The 12,861-nt window shown below is 36.1% G+C and overlaps 1 protein-coding gene across 1 annotated transcript in view; it reads right to left on the bottom strand.

Moving 5' to 3' along the window:
- Positions 1–12,861, bottom strand: part of DDX10 (DEAD-box helicase 10) — a 183,823-nt gene that overhangs the window by 149,697 nt on the left and 21,265 nt on the right. Inside the window, exon 10 of the mRNA XM_084505482.1 lies at positions 4,185–4,286. Within this exon, the coding sequence (XP_084361608.1) occupies positions 4,185–4,286 (102 nt within the window). The remainder of the gene's footprint in view (positions 1–4,184; positions 4,287–12,861) is intronic.

Genomic DNA, 12,861 nt, shown 5'->3' with positions numbered 1-12,861 from the left:
CTGTACTCAGCTCTGGTGAGGCTGCACCTCAAATACTGTGTTCAGTTTGGGGCCCCTCAGTATAAGGGCATCAAGGTGCTGGAGTGTGTCTAAAGAACAGCAATGAAGCCCGTGAAGAGTCTAGAGAACAAGTCTTATATGGAGAGTCTGAGAGAGCTGGGGTTGCTTAGTCTGGAGAAAAGGAGGCTCAGGGGAAATAATACTACTCTCTACAACTACCTGAAAGGAGGTTGTAGTGAGGCAGTCTCTTCTCCCAGTCAACAAGTGATAGGACAAAAGGAAATGGCCTCAAGTTGAGGCAGAGGACATTTAAGATGGATATTAGGAAAATTTCTTCACTGAAAGGGCTGTGAAGCATTTTAACAGGCTGCCCAGGGAATTCGTTGAGGCACCATTCCTGGAGGTATTCAAAAGACATGAAGATGTGGGACATGGCTTACTTGAAAACTTGGTAGTGCTAAGTTAACAGTTGATGATCTTAGAGGTCTTCTCCAACCTAAGTGATTGAGTGATTCTGATTCTCTATTTGCACTTCGTTTGGTAAAATTTTCTATAGAGAGATAAAGCTTGTTATGATAACCTTTTCAGAAGAAACTTTGATCTTGTTTCTCAAGAAAATTAGATGCAATGAAGAAATCTCAAGGTATTATCAAAAATAATTTCAGTTTACACTTTTCATCTAAAACCTTAAAGTTATAGACTAATAAACATGCCTATAACATTTAATACCTTCAGAGTAGTTTTTGCTATATCTGAATACTCTACAGTACTATATTTATTATTGCATATTTTAGTTTATCTTGCTCTGCTTGAGCAACAAAAAATGACACATCATTAAAAGCACTAACTGTAAATTTGCAGCTTGTGCTGATTAGAAAAGAATGGTATACTGTAGCAAGCTCTACAGGGAGCTTCGATATGAAATTGAAAGTCAGGAAAACAAAACAAACCCTAGCCTTTTATTTTCCTAAATACGTGTTCAAAAATTCTTCCCCCTGCATCCTTCAAATTATGTAACTTTTAAAAGCCCTACATAAACAAAGTAAAGAAATGTTAACAGCTGTTTGTAGAAGAAATACAAAACAAGAAAGTAACAGAAAACTGGTTCTTATGATACTTATGCAAGCTAAAAATGCTAACAAAAACAGCAAAATTCTACGAGTCTATGATGTTTTAGAAATAAAACATATTCAAAATGAATTTCAAAAGGTTGAAGAGTTAAACCCTGTTTGCAGAAAGCAATGCTCATAAACATCTAACTCATCATGTAGAACAATTCTTGAGAATCTATAATTGTATGAATATGTACACACAACACAGGAAAACTTCAGCAAGAGACCTGTAATGTCATCCATGAGCTGATGGAACTTCTTCAGCAATTTATCAACTGACAAAACACACCAGGGTTGTAGTAATTGGTAAACTGGTTAGAAGTAAACGACGTGACAAGAATCATCATTAATAGCTTTTAGGATGAAGGTGGTTTGAAATCTACAAGTAATTACAAAATTTTTATTATTTTTAAGAACTTCGGTCAGCCTCTTAGAAGTATGGTGCTAAACAAATGTTAAACACACCAAGTAGACCATTCTAATTAAAAGTAGTACCCTTCATTACAATGTTGCAAGTATTACTAAGGCGTCCCTTGCAAATTTGAAAACTCAATCCTAGGGGGCAGGCTGTTAAAAAGTATTATCAATTGAAAGCCTTGACTTTGCTTATACTGGTTCCATAACCTATTCAAACAATATTATTCAAGAAGTTTAAAGCTTAGTTGCCAAAGAAAGATGAACTATTTATACTGCAAATGAGAACAGACATTTATTTAGAGAAAACCAAAATGAGATTAATGATTTGATTAGATATCATTTTAAGAAGACAAAAGATGATGTCTGGAAAAAAAGACATTTTGCTTAGACTGTGGTGGTTATACAACTGATTCTTTTAAGGTGCTATGATGCCTAAAGGAAAAGGAAACACCAAAGAAAGAATCTTCAGGAACAATTAGACTTTTAGTAGATACCTGACTTTGGTTTTGCTGTTTTAGCAAAAGGTATCTGTTTGAATTTCATGCATATTCTATACAAAACTGTTACCTGTATTTGCCAAGAAAAAGAGTATTTACTTCACTGGCTGCTGTGTAGTCACTCTGTTAGAAGCCAGATTCACAAGCACAGTTTGCAAGTACAACCACTAGAATTTGAAACAATCCACTAAACCTTAAATCTGGAAAGTGCTATATGCATGTTTTTATACCCTGCAGAAGTGACAACCTGTGTCCAGGCACTGTGTGTTTGGAGTGATGATATTTAACTGTGACATTAAAAACAGCAATCATCAGCGAAAACAGCCAGAAAAATCCTGCTCGTAGCCTACTGCCTTGTGAAGCTGTATACTGGTGAACTCAAAGAGTAATATTCAGTGGAAACTAACAGTATTCTGTGGTTATCATTCCAAGCTTTTGCTTACCACTACCACCACAACTGCACCAGACCACTTGAGCCTTCCTTTCCACTTAAAAAAAAAAAAGTTTGTTAAAAGTCACTTTCACATCAAATTGCAGTTAAACACCTTATCCTGGCTTACCTTAATGCATCCTATTATTTAATTTACAATAGGAAAAGCTAAATTAAGTGAGAAAGTGTCATTTTTCAAATCTACTGAATGAGAAATCCTGAAGCATGTGTTCGCTTGCATTTCTTAACTTAACAAACATGTATGGAAAGTGTAAAAAAAAAAAATTGAGTAATGATATAAATAGCAGTAATAAATAAATAGCAGTAATTTCTTACTTTTACTAATTAGAATTCAAAGAATCTAGTATAAGTTAATTTTAAGCAGACCTGAAGGTTTAAGTGTTGAGGTAAAAATAGCCACTTAACGTTTCACCCTATTCTGTTTTATTCTCCAAAACAATTATTCCACCAACACTCTCTGCATACAGTTAATTATCTTCTAGTCTTAGGTATCTTCACCTTCAAACCATAACTTTTCAAAATAAAACAGTCCCAGCCTTGCTCTTATCAACTTGTAGAAATTAATTCCTACCTTGCATCATCCTTTCCTGGATTTCTTCTAGCTCCACTCTGTGACTTTTGACATGCGGTAACCTGAACCATATGAGCATTCAAAATGGAGTCAAGCTCTTTGTGTATTTCCTGGCTTGCATTCAGGCTATTTTTCTCTCATATATTATTTTTTTACAATTCTGTTTCTTCTTTTGATTTAGCATTGGGCTGATAGCCTCAACAAACACAGAACTTCTAAGTAAGAAATCATCACTGATTTATTTTTAGCGTTCTCTTTATTTATCGTTTTTAAAGCTATGGCTTATTTCTTTCCTACAGGTACGTTACTCTGCATTTAATAGATATTGAAAATATACACTGGAGTGGGGTGGGGGGGCAAAACATGTTGTTTTTGTTTGTTTGTTTTTAACATAGTATCGTTATATATTTTTGCAACTCTTTCAAAGTCAGCTCTCATTGGTAGCACAAGCATAGATTCCTACTGGTTTCCATTAGTATATTCTCTCCAGTGAGAAAAATGATCATTTAGTGAATTTTTTATTTCCTGTTCTTCAACTAGCCAATTCAGAAAGAGCATGACAAATTGGAGAAACAGTCTAGAACTATAGAAAAGACAGGTAAGAGAAACCAGAGTAGTGAAAGGTCTAAAAAGCATTACATGGAAAGATTAAAGAAATTGTAATTACTTAATCTGCAAATGAAAAGGGAAAGAGATAGGGTGATAATGCTCAATTACATAAGAAGTAGCTGAAGAGAGTATGAGAATGTAATTTTCCATAAATTCTTGGCACAGGATAAAAGAAATATTTCACTTAAATTATTGTAAGACTTATCAGACACTTGAGGAAAAAAACTTAATGACAAGAACTGTTGAGTATAGATGAGATCACTTTGCGCAATTGTGGAAATATTCATTGGCAAATTAGACAAGCATTAAGTACAAGTAATTTGTACAGTCAACTCTGCCTTTAGGAAAAGAGATGGAATAGGTAACCTCTCAAGGTCTTTTCTTTTTTTTTAGCAACATCAAAAACAAATCATGTCCCTTGTTTGTCCAATTCCAGGCAATTCAAGCATTTGATTCCACCATGACTGTCGTACTCGTAACACGTTATTCCTGGGGAAAGGCTGGCAGACAAACCATCAGTCACTTACTTGATTTCATTGACAGGTACTTTCCTCTGCACCAGCTGTTGCACCATGCTTTTTTCTTCTGAGGGAAGCAGTACTAACAAAGCTTCACCACCTTCTTTGTACCTGATCCAAAAGAAAAAAGGAAAAAAAAGAAACACAAAGTAAACATGCAAAACATACAATTTTTTATTGTTCCGCTACTGCCTTCTCCACTCTTGTTTTTCTATGCAGGTAAAACTTCTCAGTCTCCTCAGACATAACTGGTTTGTTCTCTATATGGCAAGTTAACTTCTTCCTCTACCTTTATTCCATTCAGTCTGTTTCTATGCCAATAACTCTCCCAGTGTCCCTTATCCATTCATTTTCTTCTTGCCATTCAAATAACCTTTGGCTGCTTTTACTCCATCACATTTCCCTGCTGTGCCTTTATTCCAATTGCATTCATTCTTCTCCATCAGTAGAAGCATCAAGGAAAGGATATTATACAAAAGATACCAACTGTCAGCAGTAGGGTGGGAGATGTTACCAGTTTGCGTTCAGGTCAGAAACCACAGAGAACAAAACTGTGCCAAGGTAGGTGACATATTCCAAGAAAAACTTGGCAGCGATGGAAACAACCTTACAAGCTTGAGAAGTGGGCCCATGTGAACCTAAGCACAAGAAGGACATGGACCTGTTAAAGTGAATCCAGAGGAGGGCCACAAGGATGATCAAGGGGCAGGAGCACTTCTCCTGTGAAGACCGGCTGAGGGAGTTGGGGTTGTTCAGCCTGGAGAAGAGAAGGCTCCAGGGAGACCTTGCAGCGGCCTGCCAGTACCTAAAGGAGGCCTACAGGAAAGCTGGGGAGGGACTCTTTGTCAAGGGGTAGGGTGACATGACAAGGAGTGATGGCCTTAAACTAAGAGCGGCTAGGTTTAGACGAGATATATGGAAGAAATTCTTTACTGTGAGGATGGTGAGGCACTGGCACAGGCTGCCCAGAGAAGCTGTGGATGCCCCATCCCTGGAGGTGCTCAAGGCCAGGCTGGATGGGGCTTTGGGCAACCTGGGCTGGTGGGAGGTGTCCCTGCCCATGGCAGGGGGCTGGAACTGGGTGATCTGTAACATCCCTTCCAACCCAAACCGTTCTGTGATTCTAGGAAATCACCCGTCCAGTCTTTGCACATAAAAAAGGGGACAGAAATTCTGTGTAAGGAAGTTTTGGAGTCAAGTCAAGACTCTGGCCTCTAGTGAGTTATCTTCAGCCATGGAGAGCGCCAAGTACGTCCTTCGGCACACCAAACAACAGTCACACCATTAACTGATAAAAATCACTTCAGATGGGATACAGAGAGCCCGTACTTCACCAAGTATAAACAGTTATCACTTGGCAAAAACAGAACTGCAAAACTGTTTGAAAACTATAAACACTATCTGTCACAGCATAGTAAGCAACACAAGCGGCAACAAAATCTGCAGTTAAAACAGTCTGACAGCTTTTATTACAGCTCTCTGCTTTCACTTGATGAATCTGGAAAATCACAACAAAATGTTCCGGAATGCCTTTTTCTTTTTTGCTCAGTGCTATGCATTACAGGTTTGGGGACTGACGTTTAAAGATGATTTAAAAAAATTATCCTGCCTTTAACATTTTTACAAGACTTTAATCATTAAAATTTAACCGGTACATTCTGTATTTTGGCATTTCACAAAGAAATCAAATTGATACAAGAGGAGAGCTTCTGCCATACACCATGGAAGTTCATAGCTTTGAAATTGTTTGGTAAGAATACCAAAACAAACAGTAATACATTTGGAATTTGTCCCCAAAATAATACTGTTTGGGGGTGAGGGAGAGATACTGTAAATATATGGATATAATTGCATTATTTTAATCCATGTAATTAATAGACCTAAAATGTTCTTAATGCAGAAATATCAGCTTGTAGTCTTTTTATCAGAGTTCTAAATGAACGAACTCCCAGGATGTTTGGTTTAAGGTAACTCTCTTTGCCAACAGCACAGCAGGCCCTAAGCCTTTCCTGAGAGAACATTCCATGATTTTTTCGGCTCTTTATATAATGATTAAGGTTGGGAATGACTTGCATGTATAAACCAAGGCCACTTTGTAAGAAAGCTCTATTTACTTTTTAACCCAAGCAGATTCCAGGCTGTATTTCCACCAAGTAGGTGCATGTCAGACGCTACCACTGTCTGAACAAGCGATGGATTCCTGGAAAGCCAATGAACCATGGAAGACTCTGCCCTTTATGGCAAAAATTGATGATCACAATCCCAAGGCAACTAATTATTCATCAAAAGAATTCTCAGTACTGTAGAAAACAAGCAGAAAAAAAAATACCCTTTTATCTACCCAAAGCTTGTATGAGACACGAAGACAGAAATTATATTGCTGTCAGAAAGAGTCTCAGCAATTCATTACCCAGAGTAACACACACAGACCTGCTAGTCTCTTCAAAATAGATGCTATGACAGGAAAGGATTCAGAAAAAGTCTATGAGAACAACCAGATATCTGGAAAGAGTACCTATCTAATCTCTTAATAAGAATATTCCTCATTTATCAAGATGACAAAAAAAAAGTCTTAATTCCACCAGATATATATACATACCTATGAAGGACGATTTGTACGGCTTAGTTGTTTCTGGCATTTCTTATCTTGGAATGCCTGATTTAACATTCTTAAACTTTTGTTGTAATGTATTTCTTCTATTCAGTGTGCAACACACTGTGAAAGGCCAGTGCCATACAAACCATATAAGAAATACCCATCATGGGTCAATAAATGCAGATACCTTCTCTGCAAGCCACAGCTCCAAACTGTGTTATGATACAGTATGGGAAATGTCATTCTACATCAGTTTCGCTTTAATAGCTTTTCCTCAGTACACCCGAGGTCACTCGCAAAACATCATGCAGGACCAGATAAAGCTTCAAGCTGACCCTTGAAAGGTGTTCTTGCATTGTTAGTGCTAAACACTTCCTTTCAGGAAGCACAAGTTCAGGAGATGTAATTCTGCAGGTACATTCCATACATAATTCACACGCACAAAAACCTACCACAGCCTGTTCTCTATGGACAACAATGAGTTCAGTGTTTAAGTCTTACAAAGCCTTTATATCGAGAAGATAGTACTATAGCTAAGTAGAAAAACAATCACATGAAAACGGACAACAAACAGTTTCCAAATATCCATACTTTCTCATTTTTTGGCAACTATTAAGAAAAAATTAAAATATTTCTCAGAGTTGATGCCTTCAAAGATTCAAATGGAGTGAAAGACATCTGATAACTATTGATGCAGTATAAGCCTTTTCCTTACCTACTTTGGAAACATTCACTCTTTTAAATGTCAATATTTTAAACCTACTTAAGGAGTCTTTGCCCATTTTATACTGCAAGTGTGGTTTAATTAATTAAAACAGATGGTTTAATATTAATGCTGCTCTTCCAGAGCTAAACATGAAAACGAAATTATTATAGAACTGAGTAAGCTGAAAAACAAATAATCTTAAGTACCATCTGGGAAGGTTTGTATCTGTTTAGTCTCTCCCATGGGTGTTTAGTTACAGAAAACAAAATCCAAGCCTACAAAAAATGAGTTTTGCTTGGGCAAAGTTTTATCTTGTTTCTTGAAAAGAAAAGAACAACTTACTAATATGCTAGTAAGAAAATTATGGTCTTAAAAGATAACCTCCAAAACAGAGGTTGCAGAGGAAAGTTTCAATTTTCAGAAGTTTTTCTGTGTCCTTCATATCAAGAGCTTCTATATTAGCAAACTTATGAAAGCACAGTCTACTAAAAGCTGTCATAAACAATAAAGAAAAGAACACTTAAATTTTCTGCTCAGCATTTGTTTCCATTACAATGCCTGAAATGTAGGAGAAAAGAACATCCTTCAGCCTCTTAAGGGAATAAAGTTCTCCACCAATGCCAACAAAAGAGAATTCCTGTAATTATTTTCAGTAGACACAGGCAAAACCTTTGAGCCTTTATAGATGACAAAGCAGCAGAGTCAACCTCAGTTACTGAAATTCTTCAGTACAAGACTACTTCTACAGAAAAGACGACATTAGAAGTTCTCCCCATTCCTGCTAATAGCAGCCTTCAAGTTGCCTGTTGTCACTGAAGCCAAACATCTGTCTTAGTGAATAACAAATCACCAGAATTAATTAAGTATGCACCTCAACTGCGCTGGAGAAAAGTAAGTTAACCTCAAAGTAATCACACTTTCTTGACTGTTTAGTAATTGATGATATTACTTATCTTGTCATATCCTCAAGGTGATCAACAAACCAAAGCAGGGAGTCATCTTTGCATTGAAATTTTAACAGTCCCTTAGTATTCCAGAGACTATTTGTTCCCATTCTGCAGCAAATTGCAGCTTACTTGCACAAAGTCTTTGAAAAAAGATATTCATCTCTCTCCTATTTATTTATTAGTCTGCTGCCTTCAATACTTATCAAAAGGAAAGGAACTTCTCTGTAACTCTATCTTGACTTACAAACAAGGAAGCAGTGACAAATCATAATTAGCTCTATAAAGCAAAGGGTAGGAATGATGGATTTACACTGATTGCACTGATTGCAGATGAGAAGATAGTTTAAGGCTAGCAATAACTGATCAGCTACTTGGCCTCCACGAAAAGCATTTGAGTCTCATCCTGTTGTCCAGGAGTGGTTGCCGTGCTATCAGTTCCTTCCTACTTGATACTAGCCAGCAGCTTGAGGTGATTTTTAGCTGAAATTTAAATAGTTTATTCACCATGACAGAATCTATCCTCTTGATTTTAACTTTTTTTTTTATATATAAAGTAAATGAGAGTTATTCTACAACTCTTTGATCCTTTACTGAAGAAACAGTGCTCTTGACATTTTTAACCATTTTTCTCTACTTATAATATAATAATATAGCCAGTACCACAGAGTCCTAAATAATGGGTCCTGTTTCCTTCTCATCCAGCCTTTGGATGAAGGCATAACTATGTGCCTGCAAGTAGGTAAATATTCATAAAATTAATGAAGAAGAAAAAACAGAAAGATAAGTTTAATGATTAAAATTGTGCTGCATATTACGCCATAAGGACCCGAGTGAAGCGCATCTCATATCATTAAGAAAATTGTGGTTATGATCCGTATCTAATAAACTAAATTATTGTACTCAGTCTGTATTTCAGTAACATTTCTATTGTATTCGTGTGACATCTGGAGAAAGAAACTAGTACATATGGACTGAAATCCAAGAAACTTTATAAATAGTTTCTGAGCTTATGGTTGGGTCCTTAGATAAGAAGCTTAATATATGAAATCAGATTAACAGGATTGAAAGTTTAAATTTGACTGACTTCAGAAAGATTCTCTAGCTGGGCTTTATAATCAGACAACACCTTATTAGTATTTATGTAGGGCTGAACAGCCTGGTAATAATCCGACATTCAAACTCGAGTCCTACACAGACATTAATTCCAAGTATCAGTTTTAATCTCATTTACTAAATAATTTCATTCCAAAAACACATTTTGGTCAAACTCAAAACCCAAGAAGATTAACGGTAAAATTTATGAGAGCAATGAGGCCAGCACCTTTAAAGATTTGTAGATAACAACTGCAGTGTCCAGAGACCTTCTCCTAGAAAGTCAAAAAGACTTCTGAAATACCCAAGAAACACACACACACACAGAGTGTATTTCCAAAATAGACCATGTTCATTACACAATATATTATTTGAAATGAGTACACCCTAGGTCATCATTCCCTGTGTTTCCCAGTCAGATTTCTATCAGTTACAGAGCTTAAAAATAGAAAACAAAACCAAGTATGATGTAGCAGTATAAAGATTACATGAAATTTAAGTGTAAAATAACTGTTTCATTAATATCTTAACATGGGAAGTCATGCCAGTCATTTTAACCACAAAACATTAAGATTAAATAGATGTCGACAGCAAAGATTTATAAATGTCCTGTAAAAACAGAAAGAATAGATCCTCTTTTCCAACGGAAGTCTATATATTTCTCTATTTACATACAACTGCATTTGAGATTTGTGGCTGAGGAAAAAAACAGGCATAGCATATTTCTTCATATTTTGTAAGAATTACTCAAAAAGAGAGAATGGCTATCTGCGTATGCAAACATACATCTAGTTTTCAGAAGCTAGGTTACAAACAGTGACTTCCCAATCTACATTTTCATTAAGTTAGCTAAAAACTTGATCATACTTAACATAATAAGGACTAGAAAAACAGTGGAGTCAAGTTCTATTATTTCTACCATGTAATTTTTACATTATTTTCAGTTCCTTGACAAAATAGCTACAGTAGTGAAGGAAAAAGCATTTCACTGATGCACGTTTGTCTGCACTGAACTCTTTTTATGTAATGCAACATAAGACATCTTAAAAAAATCCAAAAATGTCAAAATGGAGAGCTTTATTCTGAGAAGACCTATTTCAATCTGATAGTCATACGAATAAATCTGTTCACCCACACACTACTCTTCAACAAAGAGGCGCTAATATCCATATTTATCCCTAAGGCCTTCCACAGAAATAACGTAACTCACACAGAATCACAGAATCACAGAATTTTCTAGGTTGGAAGAGACCTCAAGGTCATCGAGTCCAACCTCCAACCTAACGCTAACAGCCCTCCACTAAACCATACTTTTGTTTTTAAATTCAACTATTAAATCTGATTATATAAACTACCACTTTAAAACATATTTCTTAAACAAAGTAACAGCTTTAAGTCTCTCATGTTGGGCTCAATTCAGGCAAAACTTTTTATACTACCTTCCAGGCCTTCTGCCACAAAGAGGATTGGTGAAATCTAAGCTTCAGAACAATAAAACATTACTTCTCCAAAGCCCAGGAGCAAGAAGGATTTTATCTACTGTTTATCATACCTTCTACACTGCTGGGTTTCTTCCCTATCATGGTAATTTGTTATTCCATTTTTCTCAAGAGACAAAAGAGCAGAGAAAACAAATGGATGAATATCAGAATTTCTGCCCTATCTACATGATCAAAGGTCTCTTATTTGATAAAGAATATTCTTTAAAGCAAGCTTTAAAAAAATTTTTTTTTCAACTATCTGATACTGGTCTTTATCATCTACAGCGTCCTACACAGCCCAACAAAAACCACAACAGACCAGAAAGTTTGCTTGCCATATATAGCTGAGCAAACCCCATAGACAGCCCGTGCTCACTGATGGTTTCTAGCTTCAGTCAAAAGAGCTTTTTTTTATCCCATGGGTTGAAAAAAAATCTGAAGTTCCACAGAGCATTTAACACAAATACACATCAATAAAAAGTAATCTGGCTTCACTCTTTGTCTCTTCTTTTGCTCATTTCTAGTGCTTTGTCCTCTCTTAGCTCTTTGTTGCATAGAACTTAGTTCAGTATCCTAAAAAAAAAATGTATCAGTAAATATTGCTATGAAGTTAGAGATTTCTTAGGGTTTTGTTCATTTCTTTTTTTCTTTCTCTGATCGTTTCATAACGTTTTCCTTCTCTTGTCTGAACAGTAGCCTTTTTATATCTATTAACAAGTTCAGAGAATCATGCAGCTCGGTTGTATTTATGCCACAAAGCCTTAATCCCCCTCATTTAGTCATATATCAGTTACTTGTCATTGCTTGCCAGACAGGCAGAAGAAACAACGGACAAGAACAAGGAGTGGTTCACCATAAATTGATCTGAAAAGGCCTTTGGGAGGTTGTTGGTCCTCCAGCCTGGATTGTAAGCAATCCATTTTCCACAGCAGCTGTGCCCACTCTGCTGAAACACAGGTGCTTGCTTATTTTTTTTTATTACAGCTCACAGGATAGTTTCATGTCAGCAGGTAATAAACCTAGCCAATTAAAACTGCAGTTTACTGAAACATTCCTGTCATTCCACTGTAAAAAATAATTCTAATAGCCAATACAAAGGCAGGTAAACATGGCTGCAGCATCACAGGCCCCTGTCAGGTATGTACCTAGAAAATTTAATAGTATGAATTGCAAGGTAAATATGTGGTGCCAACAATTTCTTGTGACCTTCAGTGGCAGTTATTTTCACTTAACTTGAGCTAGGATAATGATTTGACTGCAACATAATTTGAGATGGTCTAAATACTGCATTTATTTTTAAAGAAACATCAGTAAAAGTGCTTCACTAGGTCTCAAATAAGAAAAAAAAAAATCAAACAAGGAGATGCCATCTTGATTATGCTGTTTATTCATGTCTCTCTCAGATTTCCCAATGGAAAAAATCAAGTTTCCACCACTGAAATATAGTTCGATTATGCCACCCACATTTTTAAATGATTTACTGTCACTTGGACATATTATTCTAAAGATATATTAATCTCATTTTCACACTTATGGTGTGCAATTACTTAAGGAGAGGCCCAATAAGCATGTTTCAAAGCAATTTATCTGATGACAGAGTAAGATCATTTCATGACTACAGCTCTTCTTAGTCTTTATTCACACTTCTTGGCTCTAATCATCATGCCAACCAGTACAAAATAATAGGTTGTCCTGGTTGTACAGTACCTCGCTTTGGGAAGGACTTTTACTATCCCATTTTCAGAATAGAGTTCACCAAAAGGAAAAAAGCATATATACAGCTAGACAAAATATGCATACTTGTATTCATACGCACATTACATTTAGCAACCAACATAAAAACAAAAACAAAAACAAAAAAAAA

Source organism: Aythya ferina, assembly GCF_964211825.1.
Source record: "Aythya ferina genome assembly, chromosome: 1".
Classification (NCBI taxonomy): domain Eukaryota; kingdom Metazoa; phylum Chordata; class Aves; order Anseriformes; family Anatidae; genus Aythya; species Aythya ferina.
This window is presented reverse-complemented; position numbering and strand designations above follow the sequence as displayed.